At 28.9% G+C, this 20937-nt stretch overlaps 1 protein-coding gene across 1 annotated transcript in view; it reads right to left on the bottom strand.

Annotated features, from left to right (window-relative positions):
* Positions 1–4187: 4187 nt before the first annotated feature.
* The window catches only part of LOC117171836 (carbonic anhydrase-related protein 10-like), a 201710-nt gene continuing 184960 nt past the window's right edge, over positions 4188–20937 (bottom strand). The window contains exons 5-8 of the mRNA XM_033359474.1: positions 12185–12339; positions 11974–12099; positions 8005–8053; positions 4188–4773 (exon numbers count right to left, since the gene is read on the bottom strand). Of these exons, the coding sequence (XP_033215365.1) occupies positions 4724–4773; positions 8005–8053; positions 11974–12099; positions 12185–12339 (380 nt within the window). The 3' untranslated portion in view covers positions 4188–4723. The remainder of the gene's footprint in view (positions 4774–8004; positions 8054–11973; positions 12100–12184; positions 12340–20937) is intronic.

The following is a 20937-nucleotide window of genomic DNA, read 5'->3' as shown; positions in this document are numbered from 1 at the left end:
AAATTATTTATTTGAAATTTCAGGCTTAGTACATTAATAGAATAAAAAAATTGAAATCTCTGATAATAAATAAGAGCATATAACCTCATTTAATATCCTGATGGATTTATGAACAGAATCCTATTTTAATTTTCAAAACGCGTTGTCAAAAACTTAAGAACAGAGTTTTTGTCTTTCTTATCAAAGATTGAATCAGAATTCAAATTTTCTCTTATAGAAATAAATTTCCCGAATAAAAATTTCTCGTTTTTAAATTTGGATTTGAAAAATTCGGGAAAACTCAAAAGAGCAACTTGAAAACAGCCACTTAAAGCTAGTTTTTCAGATAAAATAAGGTAGAATAGAATGGGATAAGAAAAATGATTAATCACGATTTTGATCAGTTGTTTTATTCAATTCTTTTCATATAATACAATTTATTCAGTTTTTGTCCTCTATACACGCTCTAGATTGACGCCTAAAGGTAAGTTATATACAAAAGCGGTTGAAGATTTTTCTTCCTTTCGCTATGCTACGTTTCCAGTAATATTCTCGCTTGGTTTATGCCTTTGTGCGATTCCCTTCGCTTCGCTTGTTTGTTTTTCAAGAGTAAACATTCCCCCGAGACATCAATGTAACAATATGGAAAAATTCAGTTTCTGAAAGAAAATTCTATTTTACTTTAAGCATTTTATTGTTTTCTAATCATATTTTCCCGACCCTGTCACTTGAGGATTGCTAAATTCTTGCAAAATATGTATTTCTCTCTTTTTCCGTTTACGAAGATGAACACCTGATTACGCTAACGCAATTGGGATACGAAATAATTGACAAACGTTCTTATTTCGAATATTCTAGATCCTTTTTAACCATTAAGTCTGGAAGTGATTACCATTTTTTCAGCTGTAAGAAATTAATCAATTTTATCAACTTTCATGTTCATATCGACGTGCGACCTAACGGACCGCACGCCCATACGTCCATAATAATTTGACTCTTTTTGCTAAAATAAAGGATAATCGAGACGTACAGTTTTTTGTGATGTATCTGCATTAGGCTCAAGTTAATTTGTGTGCGATAGCTTGCATTTTAAATATGTCTAAATAAATTACCACAGAAATATAAAATTTTGTAGCTAACGTGGTTGTGCAGTCTCACGGGCCGAGTATGAGTAAAACTAAAACTACTAAAGCTACTATCAAGCATGTTACGGTCTGTGAGACCGCACGTCTATACTTGAAGGTTAAGAAAATTAAATTCACTCAATAGATCTTGTGCGCTTAGATCTGATTGGACTACAAATCTCCGTTGTTGAGAATTGACTCTAAGCCTACAGTGTAAATAAATTAAAATCATTTGATATAATTAATATTATGCATTAGGTTTTTTTTTGTAAAAAAGAGAAAAAGTGAGACTTTATTTGCTGGTCCATTTTAACATTCGTTTTCTTCCCCATTTTTTTTATAAAAGCATCCTTATTTTTGCTGAATAATTTCAGTTGAGTGTGAATTATGAAACCGAATCTTCATGAAACAATAATGATCTTAGGGAGCGTTCACATAATATCTAACATTAAAAAAGACGGGGAGGAGTTCGTGTATCATTACGGTCTGTTGTGTGTGTGTTATCTTTTACAACATTTCTGGACAAATTTCAAATGGCCTAATTTTTATTCGAAAAAAATATTTTTAAGTTTTAAAGATTACAAACTGTGCGGAAAAAAAGTATAGAAGAATTTTAAAAAGATTACAAAACATTTTTAATTACTCATTACAATTTTAAAATAAAGAGTAAAAGGTTCTAAAGCAGAATTTGACCATTTTTCCGTATTAAATGATTTAACATCAAATTCGATTAAGTTTAAGAGAATTTTTGAAACGAATCAAAATTAATTAAAACACCTAAAGATTTTTTTAAAATTTCGTAAGATTTCACGAAAGTAAAAAATAAATTGTTTAGGTTACTAGGAAAAATTTAAATGATTTTCATTTCAAAAAATTAATTTTAAGAGATTATTTGAAAAGATTTCAAAACATTTCCAAAGATCTCTACAATTTTCAAAGAAATACCAGAAAGATTTAGAGGCAATTTCTTCAATTTTTCAGGAATTAAAAAAACAATTCACGATAAATTTGAATTACTTTTAAAGATTAAAAGGCTTAGAGGGATTGAAAAGATTGATCGAAATTTTGTTTAAGATTTTTATCAAAATTTTTTATGATTCAAAAAATTTTTAAATAAACTTTAAGAGGAAAGTAAAAAAGGTTTCTAAATATTTCAAACGATGGCCTGAAATTTGAAAAAGAGTTTAGGAGATTTTATAGAAAAATGTTTAAATTTGTTAAGATTACAATATAAAAATAAAATTGAATAAATCAAAGAGATATTTAAAACAATTAAATTGATTCAAAAAGAGTTATTTACTTGAACAGGTTTTTAAAAATACAGATTTTTAAAGATAAAATGAAAACTTCAGAAGCTTCACGCAAATTTCGAAAGGTTACTAGAGAATAAACTAATTATCTTAAAATTCCAAACAAAATCTAGAAGATCAGAAGTCTTTTTTTTTTAATTTGAAGAAGAATTCGAGATATTTAAAACCATTTAAGGAATTTAGGAGGTTTTAAATAGATTTAAATTATTTTTTAAAAACTGGTCACATTTTTGAAAATTTATCAAATTTTTGTTGATTTCTTCCAAGCTTCTAAAAGTCCTAAACTTCTTTTAAAAAGACTCGACTTTTTCATAACATTTTGTGAAATCCTGTAAAACAAAAATCTTCTAAATTCTTATTTGATACATGTATAAATATTAAAAAAATTATTTTTTAATTCTATCAAAAATCTCATAAAACATATACATATTTATATCAATTTAATTTCAGCTCCAATTTTAGTATTCCAGAACATTTAACAAATAAATTTGGTATTTGATTATTATTATTATTATTATTATTAACATTGTTTTGTATCATGTATGGTATTAAGAAACATTTTTCATTTGTGAATTTCAATTAGTACTTAACCCTAGACAATCACACCTCCTTTTTCGAACAATACCGCTACACTGGGTAACTATAACCCTAGTCGATGTTTGACGAAGTGTCATTTAAAAAGTATTTTTCCAAAAAATGTTCAGAACATTTTAAAGTGAAGTTGAAACATAGTCAAATATATTCCAATTATAAGAATATGATATATTTATCATTTTCATTTGAAAAAAATGTTTTAAATTGGTTAGGCGTCTTACGTGTGAATAATCAGTCCGGGTACATATCACCCAGTGTGACTGACTAGGGTATTAGGCAACTTCAATATTTGCATAATTAAGGAAAATATGCAAACAGTCTGTTATTCTTTAAACAAAATACAAAAAATGTTACGTAAAGGAGATGAGTGTAGGAGGGGCTGAGGTATCCAAAAAGAAATATTAAGGTGTGCTAAATTGGGAAGGGTAGGGGGAAAAAATGGTCTAAAATAATGTTACGTAATATGTGAACGCTCCCTTATTTACTATGCATTTAAATAGTTCGTAAATTATCGGCTTTACTTTATCGCTCTATCGATTCGCCTTAACTTGGTTCCTCTCCTCTCAAATTTATCTATATACATTGCCAATATCGTTTTACCTCGCTCAAATGACAAAAAACTCAGAAAAGCAAAATCTAAACATGTGATTACACAGGCCAACATGGTTTTGTTTTTAGAAAGTGGAGGGTCATTTCCGAAATAATTTTTTACGTAGAATCCGAACCCGGGGTCAGAATTTTAAGCTATTTGAGGTTAGGAACGCAAAAAATGGCGTCTTTGGATACATTTGAGGTTATGTACAGAATACAAAACATTTTTGGGATTTTTCTTAAGTTTAGCATATAGTACTACTCTTTTTGTTTAATTTGTGAGTCGCAGAGTTCAATTACCATTTTTCTTTACCAAGTTATGCCAATTTGAATTCACAAGATATGTCCCATTATGTCTTGAGCATTTGCTTTAAATACTTTGAGCCAGACATTTTATACTGAGTGTTTTCTCTTAAACATTTGTACTTGAAGTTGTTCGGGGTTGTTGAAATCTCGAAAAATTTTGCGTCTTCTGTACATAATCTCAAAAGTAGCCAAAATGCCATTTTTTAGGTACATATTCTCAAATATCTTACAATTCTTACGTAATGGGCCAATTCTGACCCCGGATTCGGATTCTACGTAAAAATTACTTCGGAAATAACCCTCCACTTTCCAACAACTGACGACCCCATTATTTGCAGGCCTTTTTTATTATTTGAAACTTTTGCAGTATACTTTCATTCCTGTTTTTACACAATTTTTACAATGATTTTTAACTAGTGTCCTCGTCCTTCTGTTGTATAATTTTCGATTTTCCTCAATGATTCTCATACAGGAACTTGCATGCGTCACAAGGTTTAGTTTGCCATACGGAATATCTTCTAATTTACGTATTTTACACTACATGCGAGTAAATTTAACAATGTACGTATATTTGGAACACACAATACGCGTATCGTATATGCACAACCCAACAGTTTATTGATTTATTTTTTATTTTACACTACACTCTTTCATAGTCTGTGAAACCTGACATTTTTCGATCACGTGGGAAGGTGATTAATGGCAATCAATCGAACTCGAAATCCCCATAAAAAATAATTTGTTCGATCCTTCTTCACAATTTGACTCCTTGATGTCTTCATCTGGACGAAAAAGCCAAGCGTCATCATTCAGCCAATCTCAGTAAATATTCCGAGAGTAGGAGTCACCAACGTCTCGCCATGTGTTGGCTATAAGTCGAAAAGAAAAATTCGAAATTATTTTCCAAATAATTGCCCTAATTTTATTTATCTAGAAAATAGAATGACAGTATAATAGAATGTACAGTCCTTGCCTATTTGAAATCTCGCCTATTTTAAATTTCGTCTATTTTAAGTATCCCATAGACGGTTATTTGAAATTTCGCAGTTCCGTCAACTCACACCACAGTCCTTGTACGCACGTCGCGTCAGTGGCTGAATAATTAAGTAGAGGCCCGAAGAGCAGGAAGACCTCGTGGGTTTGAATTGAGTACATATTTATCAATTTTAAATTGACCCGCTCTTTTCGGTACGTGTACAGTTGCAAAAATTGCTTACAGTGTGCGCATCGACAGAAGGCCGGGCAGCCAATGAACGTAGCTTGACAAAAATGACCTGAAAGTCGCGGTAGAGGTGGGGGCCCCTCCTGCCTTCAAATTATTGAAATTGTACGTTTCAAGGCCGTTCAAATAGGCGACCTCAAGGACCTTAAAAGTCCTTGACTTTTTTAATCGAGGTAGAATTAAAATCAAGCGTTTGAACTTAATATATAATGTAAAATTTTATCTAATCAAGAATAATGCTTACAAGTATACAAAAGTATTCCAATTTATATTTGACAAGAGTGCAAGGAGCTTTATTTATAGTAACTGTGAAAATGGCATTTTCATTATCAATGGAAAATATCTATTCTTCTATATTTTCATCTTGATCCCGTATTGTAACAAAGTTTAATTTAAAGCTTGACACTTTAGAGATTTTCCATATCTTCAAAGATAAATAACTCGTAGAAATAAAATTTTTGGTTTGAAATCCAACTGATGGGTTGGAAGTTAAACTACTCAGTTAAAAATACATTTGTTTGGTTAATAATAATTTTAGTGGAAGAACCCTTTAACTTGTTCAAAATTTAACTCATTTTTTACATTTTTTGTTGTTGTTGATTAATATTATTAAATGAAAATTTCACTATATCATGTTTGTTTGAACATCAATCTCCTTCAGTTGAAAATTCAGCTATTAATTACAATTTTCTGTATCTCGTTACAAATGTCTCTGTGGTAGTAGAGTATTAATTTTTATTGTAAATGATTCACCTTTTTTTAAAATGTATTTCCTCATTTCTTTATTTAGATCTTTGACTAGTGAGTTAGAAATTTCTCTAAAAATTTAAAATTCTTTTAAACATTCATGTGTTTTGTAAAAAATTGATATTTCTCGTTGGAAATTCATTTTTTAGATTGAAAATTAGTTTTCTATTAATGGAATTACAGTTGTTTACTGAAAATCTAAATATCCCACTTTATGCTGAAAATTTATCTGTTTTTCTAGAGATATAATCTTATTGGTTGTGGATTTTAGTATTTGGCTGAAATTTTAACTTTTTGGTTAAAAAATGATCTGTTTGTTTTCCTTTTTTAGCATAAAATTCACCTTTTAGGTTGAAAATTTAACTATTGGGTCAGAAAATGATTATGTTGTTGTTGAAGAGTAGTAAAAAATTAAACTGCTTCCTTGAAAATTCATCTGTTTGTTTAATAATTTATCTTTTTTGGAAAAACATTCATATTTGGGTTTGAAAATCCAACTGCTGGGTTAATTTTTTTCTCTTAAAAAGTGATTATTTTATTTGAAAATTAATAAAATTGCTTCAAAATGTAATTGTTTTCTTAAATATTAATTTTTTTGGCTGAAAACTTATTCTTTTGACTGAAAATTCGTTTTTTAAAGTGAAAATTATTACTTTTTAACTGAAAATATAACTATTCCATTCCTTGTCGACTTTTTTTATAGACATTTAACTCGCTTGCTTAAAAATTCTTCTTTTTGTTGAAATTTCAACCATTTTGTTGAAAATTCATCTAATTTAATAAAAATTCATCTTTAAGAAAAGTAATATCTTGGATTGAAAATTCAATTATTGGGTTAGAAAATTTTGTTTGCTAAACAGTCATTATTTCATTTTTAAATTAATTACCTTGCTTAGAAATTGAACTATTTTTGTAACCATTTGTTCTTTTTTGTGGAAATTTAATTTTTCAAGTTGAAACTATTTTCTTTAAAATTAACTTATTGGAAAAAAATTCATATTTCAGGTTCAGGATTAAACTACTGAGTTAAAAATGATTAATCTTTTTTCTTGAAGAGTCATTATTTTATTTGTACAGTAATCACCTTACTTAAGGAGTTAACTATTTTATTTGAAATTCGTACTTTTCCTGTTAAGAATTCATTTCTTGAGTGAAAAATGTAGGCATTGTTTTAAAAATTCCTTTTAATTACAAATTTTATTGAAAATTCGTGTATTTTGTTAAAAAATAATTTTAACTCAAAACATAAATTCTTTTCAAAAATTCTATCGTTGATATATTAATCCAAAAAAAAATATATTTTAAACCAAAACTAGTTTCATGCATAAAAAAGAATTTTCACACATATTTTGCATCAATTTGATTATCTGACGTTAAGTGGGATTTTTCATTTGGATTTCGGTCTAATTTAAATTTCATAAATTTTGAAAATTAGTTCTTGAACTGTAACTATTCTATTTTTTCATCAAAAATTTATCTTTTTTGATAGACAATCTTCTTCGCTAAAAATTCCTGTTTTGTCAAAAATTGAAGAATTCTGTTAAAGCTTTATCTATTTTGTTGAAAATTTATCTATTTAGATAAAGATTTGTCTTTTTTCATAGAATTTTCAAATTGGGGTTAAAAACTCAATTATTGGATTGAAGATTCATAATTTTATTTTAAAGTAGATTTCTTGCTTAAAAATTAAACTATCTTTCTCAAAATACCTTTTTGCTAAAAATTACTTTCTTTCGTTCAAAATTTAAGTTTTTAAGTAAGTTTTGGTTATAAAAAATTATTATTTTATTTAAAATAATACAATGAAAATATTAAAAAATTGTAATTTATCATCTGTTGCAAAAAGATAACTCTTGATTAATACTTGACAATAAAGTTACTTTGGCTTATGCTGAAGACTAATTTTAAATCTGCTGAATATAGCTGGCTTTGATTAAACAATAAAATTCCACATTAATAAATCTTACGCTTCCGTAAGCTTTGTTGTGCAAATCAATGTGACATTCTTTATATAGAGTTTTTCGATTTACCCAATCTATTTGAGGAAGAGCGACAACCATGCTCCCGACATTTTCTTGACACACCTTTTTTTTAAAAAGGATTATTTATTTATTCATATAATTCCGCATACCTTTGTATTTCATGTCATTGGCCATTGTAGGACACTTCGCTTCTGGTCTCTGCAAAAATAAAAAATAATGGCAATTAGGTATGTTTGTAGACGGCTTTGGATATTTGAAATAAATTCAAATTACACTAAAACCTCGATTTGAATCAACTGCTTTTGTGCAGTGATTTGCATTCAAACGTGACAAACAGTATGAGGGCCTTACTCTTATCACATGAGTTGAATTAGTTGAGTTACATAAATCTAGGTTCTAGTGTATTTAATATAACATCTTTCTTGTATCAGATAAACTTGAATCTTGTAATAAATTACTTATTAAAACTGGCATCTGCAAATGTTTTTTGTGTGAGCGAAAATTCTTTTATATTTCAAGAATAATGCATGAAACAAAATATAGACTTTTAACATCAATGTTTATATATAAATAAAGTTTACTTTTTTGCTTCTTTAAACATTTTTGCTAATGAAAAAAGCGAAAAAATTATCGATATTTTCTTTCTTATTTTTATTTTCTTAGAAAATTTTTGCTAAAGTTCAGCATCACTAGAGTGGATGCGCAGGTGTGTTTGAAAGCAACAAAAAAATTATCTGGTGAATTTAATTGTTATAAATAAATTAAATAACCAAACAGCCTGCATTATCAATTTTTTGATAATAAATTTTATGCTTTCATGGTGATTCATTTTGATAAAAAGAGATATTTCGGGTTTCACTCGTGTAAAAAACTAAGAATTGTTTGCCGACGTTTCGTGAACATTGCAGTTCACATCTTCAGGGCTGACCTGAAACTGAGGTATCATGATGAGGTCATGATGTTCTTAGGTATATACGCTCTGGCGCTCTGGCCAATCACAGGCATCGTAGACAGTATACCTAAGAACATCATGACCTGATACCTTAGTTTCAGGTCAGCCCTGAAGATGTTAACTGCAATGTTCACGAAACGTCGGCAAACAATTCGTAGTTTTTTACACGAGTGAAACCCGAAATATCTGTTTTTATCAATTTTTTGTTTGCAAAGACTATTCTCGAGTGTAAATTACTTGCTTTCATTGAAAAATGATACTCCATCATACAAATTTGTCATCCCATATTTTTTATTAATTTTATGAACAAATTAGATTTAAAAAATGCCAACTTTTAATATCTAAATTCATCGAAAATGTTATTTTTTCTTAATATTAATAAAATTATGTTTTAAATGATGTTTAGTGGTAAAACTTCGTCCTGTGACACTTGTCTATGATTTTATAAACAAATTATATAATAAAATGTCTGGTGTGAACTTTTGAAGGCAGCAAGCAAGTATTTTTTCTGTTCACATCCACACTCTAAAAAAATTTTTAAATTGAATGAGCTAGCTAGATTGAAGAAAAAAATGTCGCAGAACCAAATTTTATGAACAAGCATTTGCTTAATCAATTTCTTAGAAATGAAAATGCTTTCTCACTAAACATTGCTGATGATTTAATTTGAAGAAAACTAAGAGAAAATACTATTTTCCTCTGCCTTTTAATGTTCCAACTCTAACTTTGTTTACGTAATTTGTTTCAAAATGTTTAAAAATATAGGAACACGAATTTTTATCATTGAACATCACGGAAAATATAATTTCAAAAGAAAATAAAGGAAAAGTCTATTTCTCTCTACATTTAAGTCTCCACATTGCGCACTTATTTTCATAACTTATTTTTAAAATAATTTTTAAATTTTAGATGATAAATTTTTATGATCAAGTATGATTTTGTAAATCAAAGCAAGTGATTTAACTGCAAGAATGATCTGTAAAAATAAAAAATACATGATGCAGACCATTAACTTAATTTATTTATAACAATTAACTACAGAAAATAATTTTTTTGTTTGATTTAAAAAATTTATTTGCAAGAAGTTCTGACACCACCAATTCTAAATTATTTGGAAATAGGAGGGTTTTCATTACGGCCTGTTATGTTTGTTTGTGTTTGTGTGTGATTTGGGGGGGGGGGGGTATTATAAACTGATTAGGTAACATATTTATTTTACGATTTTTCTGCATCATAAACTCTGTATATCAAATTTTCTAAATAAATAATGTTACTTCGTCATAAGATTTATTTATTTTATTTGAGATTAAATTTTTTTCAAAGATTTCTTGGGCAATTTTCAATTCTTTAAGTCTTATTTAAAAAATACTAATCCCAAGATTTGAAAATTTAAAAATCTATGGAAAAAGATGTGTAAGACTGAAACCATTTTTAAACAAATTTTAGGAATTAAAAACATGTAAGGTAAGAACTGAATTTTTTAAGGTTTCAAAATAATGAAAAAAGATGTCCTTAAGATTCATGGAAAAATGTTAAGTGATTGTTTTGTAATGAATTCTAACAGAAAATTAAAAATATGCAATTTCTTTAAAAGATTGTAAAAGATTTTAAAGCAAAAATTTTCAATTTGGTTATATTACGTTCTACAAAAAATTTGAAAATTTTTGAAACTGTCCAGGAAGGATCTGAAAGATTGTATGGTAATTTTTTTAATTTTGCATAACTTTACCAAAATTCAGAAAAAATTTGAATAATTTTTAACGATCACAAGGTTTACGAAGTCTGAAGAGACATTAAGAGAAAATAATAATTGAAAATGAATTTATTTAAATTTACATGCTCTTGGTTTTTAAACATTTCAAATGATATCCCAAAATTTCGAAAAAGTGTATAAAAAATTTTTAAGCAAAATGCTTATATTTGGTGAAATTTCAAAATCGGCAAAATATTCAATAAATCCAAAAATTATTTTAAAAAATTTAAGAGGTTTATGAAGGGTTTCAAACTTCACCAGATTTTCTCAAATGCAGATCTTTCAAGATTAAAAAAACTTTTAAAATATTCCAAAATATTTCAATAAAATAAACAAAATTTCTTAAATTCCTGAGAAAATGTATAAGATTAGAAGGCCTTTTTTAGTTTTATAATTTTTCAAACTTTTAGGAAAAATTCGAGTCAGTTACAAATGATTTTTAGGATGTGAGAAGTTTTAAATAGATTAAAAATATTTAAAGTTTGGAAACTTTTTCGAAAATTTAAGAAATATTTCTTAATTCCTTCCGAACTTCTAAAATTCTGAAAAATCTTTTAAAAATACTTAAATTTTTCCTGATGTTTGGTTGAATCCTATAAAATAGACAAAGTTTCTCTAAAACCTTTATCGATTATTTTTTGACACATCTAAGATACTTAAAAATATTTTTTAATTGTTTTGAGAATCTTCTGAAACCTATATTCATATAAATTTCAAAATAGCTTGATAATACTTATTTACTCATTCTCATCTTGTAGAATTTAATTTTAGCTCAAATTTAGGTGTTCAAAAAACTTATAAAAAATAGTTATTGGGAATTATTATATTCTATCATTATTAATATTATTTTGTATTCTTAATGGTTATCAACATAAGTTTTAAATTGGTAAATTTTCATTATTACTTCCATTAAGTAACTTCAATACAGTCAAATCTGGACTTAGTGTCGGTTTCCTAAATCACTATATCACTAAATCCAGTTACGAATGTATTTGTATGACTTGAAAAAAAATATTGAAAAAGAATTCAGTGGCACTTCAAAATATTGTTTGATTTACTTCCAGGCAATACTTCACCCTAAAAAAACTTCTTTTTATTAAGAAAACGTCTATTAGGTTTTGAAACAAAAATTAAAAAAATGTTCCGTAACAGCTATGTAGGAAGGTGGTGAGTCCAAATAAAATATAAAGGTCTGTTACACAGAAACGGGGGCAGGGTGGTTAAAAAAGGTCGAAAATAATGGTACGTAATATGTGAACGCTCCCTGATCGATAATAGTTTGGATCTAAGCCCAAACTTTCTCAAACATGTCTCGAACTTTGATAAACTCTCACAACTTTTTTTTTATTATCTTTGCTCTAAGTTGTCCCAAACAATGGTCTCATGGTTTTTTGAACTTGGACTTTGCCTTACCTTGTGAAAATCAATATTTGTTCTGATAGTTCTGTGGTGGAGTCCCTGCAGCGGTCTGGAGTTGTTCCCGAGGGGTGCCTTTGGTGAGTTGTCCGGTCCCTGCATCAGTCTCCTTAAGGCGTACAACTTTGAACAAAGAAGACGAAAATCAATTTATGTCCACCGAATCGTATCCTCAAAGGAGGAAATAAGTTTTGCAAAATAACCGTACTTCCTGGGCGGTGATGTAGATAGGTTTGTTCAGGACGAGCCAGACTGCAGTCTCCCAACATCCGGGATGTGTTGTGCTACCTTCGTAGGTCATATAACCCGGGGTATCGGGAAGCAAAGTCCTCAGAGATAGATGACGCACCTGAGCCTTGTCACCTGTTAACAATTCATTTTTCACTGTTATTTTTATTTTTAGTTTCAATACCTTGCAGGCCCGGTGAGCGCTACGGTTAGGCTATTGCCTGACCATAAAGTGTCCAAATAGTGACCTGCCGTTCACTGGGTCTACTAGGGCATATTTTTATAATTTTCTACAAGATCAAACAAATTTTTATTTCAACATGAGATTGTGAGTGAATGTTACAAAAGGATAAAAATATACCTCAGTTGGACCAGTTAACGGAGCAGTCACTCAGGCAGTTGCGTAGCCATTTTGCTCACGCGGTCTACTAGAGACTAGAATGTCATCCATAAATTACATGACCAATTTTGGAATTCTCGGTATATGGGGGATTCTGTTGAATTTATACCAAACTAATCAAATGTCGAAGAATCTTTATTATCATCAAAGATTGTTAACGTCGATCAGTGAAATATATTTTTAGTATAATCAAGGAATACATAAAACAGGCAAAATTTGGAAGTCCTCAAAAACAGCAATAATTAAAAAGAAAATTTGTAAATTATTTAAGCTCAGAAGCCTTTTGGAGGGGGCAAACAATTATTTATGTTGTTTAAGCAATATTTATGATATTTATTTTAAAAATTAAATTTTGTCCCTATTTTTTTCTGAAAATCTCTTTATATAGTAATTTCAGAATAAAGAAAGTTATTAAAATAAATTGTATGTCAATAATTATATATTTACATCGTAAGAATTTGCTGCCTGGGTCAAGAACTATTTACGTGTTTGACACACTATAGCGTCATGTTTTGGTAAAAATTCATCTTTTAAGGTATAAAATTAATAATTTGTGTTGAAAATTCCACTGCTAGGTTGAATTTTGAAGTACATTGTTAAAAATGTATTCTTTGGTGCATGGCTTTACTTGAAAATTGATATCTTTGGTTGACAATTTTATTTTTTTTAAAGTCCTTGACTTTTGTTTGATTGTTTATTTTTAAATAAAAATTAAACTATTTCAGGTGAAGATTCATCACTTTACTTAAAAATTCATCTATTTGATTAAAACTTTAACTATTTTTTTAACCATTGATTTATTTTCAAAATTATTCTGTTTTGAGAATAAGAAAGATTTGTAAAAATTTATTTTGATTTTATTTAAATTTACAAAAATTGTTATTCACATTTATATTTTCCATGTGTTTTTGGACGGCCTATTCTGGATTCTTTTGAATCCCCTATGATATTTTTTCGCAAGGCTTATAATTATTACTAAAGCTCTAAAATAATTAATTATAAATAATTTTGATATATTTAAGATATTATCATGAAAAAAGAGAGCATCGGAAAGTAATTTTGGAAATCGATAGTTTCAGAGTTTTTTGTGGATATTTAGGGAAAATAAGGTAATAAGTTGTTAGAGACAGTAAAAATAAATAAAATGTCCACGTGATAATAAACAAGCGTGGTATTGTTATTATCCATTGCGATTGATCATATCTCTGATGCGCAGAATATTAATGAAAATTAAATTTTATATTTTTTGCACATGTGAGCAAAAGGCTAAATTATTTACAATTTAATAAAATATTTAAAAAAAACTGACAAACAAGTCTTCATAAAATTTTATTTATTTAAATTTCATTATATTTTCTGTAATGTCTGACATAGAATATTAAATTTCTCACCATTATTTGTTTAAATAATTAATAAATAAATAAAGACATTTCTAATTGTGTTATGTATATTAATTTTATTTCACTGCATATAAAAAAATGATAAGTAATTATTCGAAATTTTTTTAGTGTTTTACTGTTCTTGAGGACTTCCAACTAAAATGCTTCGTTGACGCTACTATTTAACCATCGTAAAATTAGACATTAAACCAACGATTAGGTTAAATCTTCAAATAACAGGAAATAATTAATTTCACTTTTGGACTCAATCGAGAATATATTTTTCAAAAATTGATTTCATTTTTGCTGAAAAAATATCTACTCTTCTTGCTTCACTGGGAATCGAGAAACAGAACTTCGGATTGCCGGTCGGGTGCTTTCCCATTAAGCTATTGAAGAGATCGAAAGAAGAATCTTTTTTCAGAAATATACGCTATCTGAAGGCAGATGTTTGATTTATCATAGGAGTAATTTGGTTTAATCCCCAGTGGAGTGACGAGAGTAAATATTTTTTTAGAAGAAATTTAATGCAAAAATAATCATATTTCTATAAAATTATTTAAATTTTTGAGAAAATATAGTTAAGTTCTCAAACAAAATAAATGAATTCTCATCGAAAGATCTAATTTGTTGTATTTCACCAATGAATGCATAAATTTCAAATTCAAGAGAATTCATTTTCGAAAATGTAGGTTAAAAATTAATTTTTCAAAGAAAGAAAATGAATTTTCCACTTGTTGAAATCAAGTAAAAAGCACAAATATTTAAATAAAGGGTTGAATCCTCAAAACAGTTAACTTTTCAACCCAATACTAAGAATTTTCAACAGAAAATTAAGTTTCTACAATTAGATAATTTTCCAATTATACAGTTGAATTTAAAGAAAAATAGTTAAATTTTCTTCAAATTAGTTGAATTTGTAACCTAATAGCTCAATTTAAAAGAAAAAATATGCCCTTTGCGCGGGTACAATCTCATTGCGCGCTAGACGCACGACGCTTTCGCCTAGGGCGCACACTTACGCTCTCGCGCTTCGCGAACGTTTTCGTATTCTTAATACATACACTTTAACTAATTTTTTTTTAACATTTTAAATACTATAAATTAAATCGAAAACTGTGATTTAAACTTCTGAGAAATTACAGCCATAAATTGTAACTGACATTTTTTTCGATTTGTTTTTAAAGAAGGGTCTCCAAGTACCTACGGCTTTGACGTTTATATTCTCATTACGAAACTCGCGCTTCGCGCTCGATAACTTGTGTTCAATTGAAAAACTTCATCAAGATAATTCGTGAATCTTGTTTAAATCTACTAAAAACAACGTTTTAAACTTACGGATCTCTTAAAAACAAAATAGAATATTTTTGAAAATAATCCAACTATTGGAACTTTTGCCTAATTAAGAAATTTCATGATAATAGTTTTGAAAAACATATATTTTATATTTAATAGAAATTTGGATGAATTTAAATGAAATTTTCTAATATTTTGGAGAAATATATTTTTTTCTATTTTTCTAAATATTTTCAAAATTTTCAAATATGTACAACTTTTTAAATTTTCATTAAAATTAAACATTTTATTTGGATCATTTGCAAGTCTACTACCCATCTATAAGAAACTTTGACGACAATTTTTTAAATTGACAAAATTTTTTTTTCAAATTTTCAAAATGCTCTAAATTTTTAAATTTTGTTTGGATATATTTGATTAACAAACTTAACGTTTATTTTGGGAACCTTAAGAAGCGTATCAAAGGCTGACTTGATTGGACAAATCTTTCAAAAGTTAACGTGGCTACAAAATTCAGGTAACCATACATGCAGATATACATAGAGACATACATAGAGACATACAGACAGACACACAGAGAGACATACAGGCAGACACACAGAGAGACATACAGACAAACAGGCACCGATCAAATTTTATGATTTTCGGATGCTGTGCGTGCCGAATTGCAAAGATCCGTTAAAAACCAGAGATCGAAAATTTGGACGATTACATTACACTTTCATGAATAAGAATGTAAAAATTGCAATCGAAAATGAAATATTAACATTAAAAAAAGATAATTTTTCTACTAGTTAAATTGAAAAAAGTCTATTAAATAATAATAAGTCGCATCTACAGTCATTAAAATCAATTTGGAAAAAACGAGATTGATTCTCCATCGAGAAGGATGAATTTTCAACAAAATACTATTCATTTTCTTCGAAACAATTGTATTTACTACCTTATATAATCAAGTTAGATTTACTACTAAAATGGAAGAATTTTCAACAACAAAATTATAATTATCTTAGGACATATTCAGTGATTACCTTTAAACAAAGAAATCGAATTTTCTGCTAGTTAAAACGATTACAAAAAAGAATTAATAACAAAATAGTCGAATCCAGAGCCAATGAGGTCAATTAAAAAAAAAGATTAATTTTCTGCACAAAAACATGAATTTTCAACAAAATACATGAATTTGACACAAAACTTTTGTATCTTTCACCCAACAGAAATATAATTGAATTTAGTACCAAAATAGATAAACTTTGAAAGAAATAGTTGAATTGAAAAAAAATGTATAACCCTTTTTCAGGCCTAAGAAATTGGACCATGGTACAGATAAACTATATATGATTTAAGGGGTTCCAGACAACGCTGAATTTAAATATTGCCATTATTTTTGCCAAATTAATTTGTTAAAAAAACCATTGCAACAAATTATTGAAATATTAAGTTCTTTTGCAAAATTAATACCAAAATCGGATTCCACTGAAAAAATACGTTTAAAATAGTAGTTTGAATTATTAAACTACATACATAATCAAAAAATTAATAAGTAATACGTTTTTCGATATGAATAATTTTTTGACGATCATAAGAATATGAAATAAAAATACGTTTATGGCATGTATTTTTTCCGTAGAATCCGATTCCTTTATTTATTTTGAAAGAAACTCAAATTCGCAATAATTTGTTCAAACAAATTGTTTATACAAATAAATTTTACAAAACTAATGGCAAATTTGAATTCTGCGCATCAAAAACCCCCTAGTCAATACATGCCATACTCGTATTTTTATTCATATCGAACCCTTTAAACTATATATAGTTTATCTGTAACATGGCCAAATTCCTTCGGCCTGGAAATGGGTTAACCAAAAATGGAATAGTTACATTTTCATTCAAAAAATTAATTTTCCACGAACAAAAAAAGAATTTTCGACTGGTTAAATTAAACCAAGAAAAATACTATAGTAAAAAATAGTTGAATCCACATGTGGTAAGGTGTATTTAAAAAAAATAGTTGAATTTAAAAAAAAAGTTTTCAACAAAAATAGAATAGTAATATTTCTGGTATAAGAAAAAAGAATTATTTATCAAAAAAAAAAAATTTTCTAGCAGTTTAATTGATTCACCAATCAAAAAGATGAATTGAAATAAATTGCATGAATTTTCCACAAAGCAATTGAATTTTGAAACCGACGGTATGAACTTTAAACAACAACAAAATTTCTATCAAGTAGTCAATTTTACTAATAAATTGTTTAATTTGTAATCATACCGTGAAGTTTTCTACCAAAGTATTTAAATTTTAACCAAGAAGAAGAATTTTTAAGTACATTGCTGTATTTTTTTACCAAAAAATGGTTTATATGAAAATATATATTTTTAAACAAAAAAGCCGCATCTTCCATAATAATAAGAAATAATAAGAAATCTAAAAGTAAGAATTTCAAACAGAAAGTTTCATTTCAAACAATATATTTTAATTTCCCATGCAATCGCTGAATATTCAAGCAGAAAAGCTGAATTTTCGATAACTTATCTCAATTTTCAAACCGGAAAGATTTATTCTTGACGAAACTTGTACGAAATACATGATTTTTCAATCAAGTAGTCAAATTTTCGAATAGAACAGATAAATTTTCAATAAAAATAAAAATTTTCAACCAATAATGGAGTTTGTTTGTTATTAGTTAAAAAAAGAACTTTTTAGATAATAGTTGTATTTTCAACACAAGAGCAATTTTTCAATCAATTATTAGAATTTTTAATCAAAACAAAATATAAAAGAAAAAATCCAGAAAAATACGAAATTACTCCAAAAAAATGAAAAAAACTTGTTCTTTAAAAAGGAAAAACGACGAAAAGATTTGAAATAGAGTGAAGTCTAAAATATGAAAGTAATTTTCAAAATTACGAATTTGTTATTGAATTTAAACGTTGCAGAAACATCTTTCACAAAAGTAGCAAACCTTCTTAAAATTTATGATCAAAAAACGCACAAAAAGTTATTGAATTTTGTAACGTTAAGTCCATTAGAGCTCTCCTCACCAATCTGTTGCCAAACGTAGTTTTTTTCAATGTCCTTCCCCCCGAAAATTGATAACGTAGTTCATAAACGATCCACACGGTGATTTCAAATAAACAATCTATTCCTTTCTAAAATTATTCTTATTACATATGATTCCCGATTTATCGGATCCCGATACACCGAAAAAGGTGATTTGAGAGGGTGTGTGTGAGAAAGACAGAGAGCGTTTTCAAGGTCAGCGGTGTTGAGTATCAAAGATTTACCTCGAAGATTATTAAGGGTACCCCCCAAAACGAAGCGGGATGCCATTGCAGTTTAAAAAATTGTTAAGTTAGGTATAATCGAGGAAGTGCCGAGCATTCTTCAGCTTAGAACCTCAATTAAAATTTATTGAAGTCTCAAAATTAATATCCCTTCAAATTTTTTGCTTCCTTTTTTTGTCGAGGGTCGAACTCAACGAGGGGATCGAATTTCAGGCAAGGGTGCCATTAAGTGGTTATATGGTCAGGTATGTGTATTTTAATCAATTGTCTGTTGACACCCGACCGGCTAGCGCACATAAATCATCATACAATAGAAAGCGGTATGGGGGCACTCCCATATCAGGAATCTAAAGTATACATTGTGTGCGCGAGTTTTGCATATAAAAATATACACACAAACAAAAACACACACACTTATATATATATGCATCCTTGGAACGCTGCGACGCATAAGAATCCCATAGAAGCCAAGATCCTTGTATTCTTGAAGGTTCTCAAAATGTAGTACTAAGGTATTCAATAAGGTGCTTCTAATTTTTGGCTTAATAGCAAAAAAAATGTATGGAAGTGGTACCATATGGGAAAAGTTAAAATTTACGTGCTCTTGGTGTCATGGGCGTGGAACGAAGAAACCAGCCATAGGGCCGAAAAATCAATTTTCCGGATTTTACTGATTCTAAATAATGAAGATTTCCCCTATCGAATTAAAAAGATCATTGCTTTACTATAAAAATTCGAAAATTTATTCTTTTTTATTTGAAAATTGATATATTCTTAATAGAAAAGTAAATTGTGTCGTTGCAAATTTGCCTTTTTATAGAAAATTAACCTTTTTGATTGAAAAATCCACGTTCAATTTTTCCAGGGACAAAACTGCTTCAAAATGCAACAGTTGAATTAACAACAAATTAATTTTGTACAAAATTGAACTGTGGAATTTTTAACAGAAAAGTAATCTACCAAAATAAACATCGTAAATTCCATAATGCTAGTTAATGCCAAAACATAAACTAAACTCTGCGTCAATTTATTTCAATTGTATTCCTTTGATGTAATATTCTTAAATTGCTAATTGCTAAATCGAAAATTTGTGTGTTTCGTGTTTTATTTCTTATTAGACCAAAGGATCTTCCGCTGGCAGTGGTCGACACAGCACTCGATCAATTAAGGAAATCCAGTGAGAATCAAGGGACCATGCATCGTAAAACCATATGAAACCATTTTCATCTACTTATTTGTTTATAACAAATTAAATACATTTTTTATTTTATCCTACGGTACTGAAAAATTCTACTGGATAGTTCCTCTACTCATTCTGGGTATTTGGGCATGAATCTGCGTATTCTCTTGAAAATGGTACTCTTCAAAAGTCAAAAAAATTTTTTTTTCATTTTTGTCTAGAAATAAAAAAAATAAAGACTTAATTTGAATATATTCTCTAATAAGATCATGCGGATTTTCATCAGCTTTAGTTTAAAATAAAAAGTTTGAATCGGATGAAAACTGTAGTCGGAAAATCAATTTTTCCAGAGTCGTGATTTTCGTCCCACCGTGCGGCCTGCACTCACCAAGCTACATGAGGGGAAGTCGACTGGAGAGGCTAAGTTGAACAGGTAGGCAGCCACCAAATAGAAATTGCTGGTTAGTAAGATGGCTGTTTTGCTATCTGATAATTTTCCTTTCACTTTGATTTCCTTTTTCTCGTATACTCATTTTCGGCTCTGAGTGAGTGAGTGAGTGAGTGAGTGAGTGAGGGTCGGTCAGTCAGTCAGTCAGTCAGTCAGTCAGTCAGTCAGTCAGTCAGTCAGTCAGTCAGTCAGTCAGTCAGCCAGTCAGCCAGCCAGCCAGCCAGCCAGACAGCCAGCCAGCCAGTCAGTCAGTCAGTCAGCCAGCCAGCCAGCCAGCCAGCCAGCCAGCCAGCCAGCCAGCCAGCCAGCCAGCCAGCCAGCCAGCCAGTCAGTCAGTCAGTCAGCCAGTCAGCCAGCCAGTCAGTCAGTCAGTCAGTCTCTATACGTACATGCTTTGATTAGTATGGGAATAGTGGGGATATGGAAGAGGAGTCCTTACAACAATTCCGAATCGCTACACAAAAGGGAGACGCGATTGCAGAGATAAGGTTTATAAAGTATAGTTGTGAGAAAGAGACATCTCGAAAGAAACGATATTAAGAGGTTCCAAAAAGACCATGAATTTTGACACGTATTTTTCATAAGAAAGAACGAGATTTTTATCAATTTTTGATAGAATCGACAAAATTAGGCGTATCAAATTGTCCCATTACCATTTCTTTTTGTGATTAGTTCTTGTGGTCTTTTGCCGCTAATTCGTATTCCTTTAGTGACAACTGATAACCAGATGTTTCAAATAATTGTT

This window comes from Belonocnema kinseyi, chromosome 1 (genome assembly GCF_010883055.1).
Source record: "Belonocnema kinseyi isolate 2016_QV_RU_SX_M_011 chromosome 1, B_treatae_v1, whole genome shotgun sequence".
Classification (NCBI taxonomy): domain Eukaryota; kingdom Metazoa; phylum Arthropoda; class Insecta; order Hymenoptera; family Cynipidae; genus Belonocnema; species Belonocnema kinseyi.
Note: the sequence above shows the minus strand (reverse complement) of the source record. Positions and strands in the feature narration are given on the sequence as shown.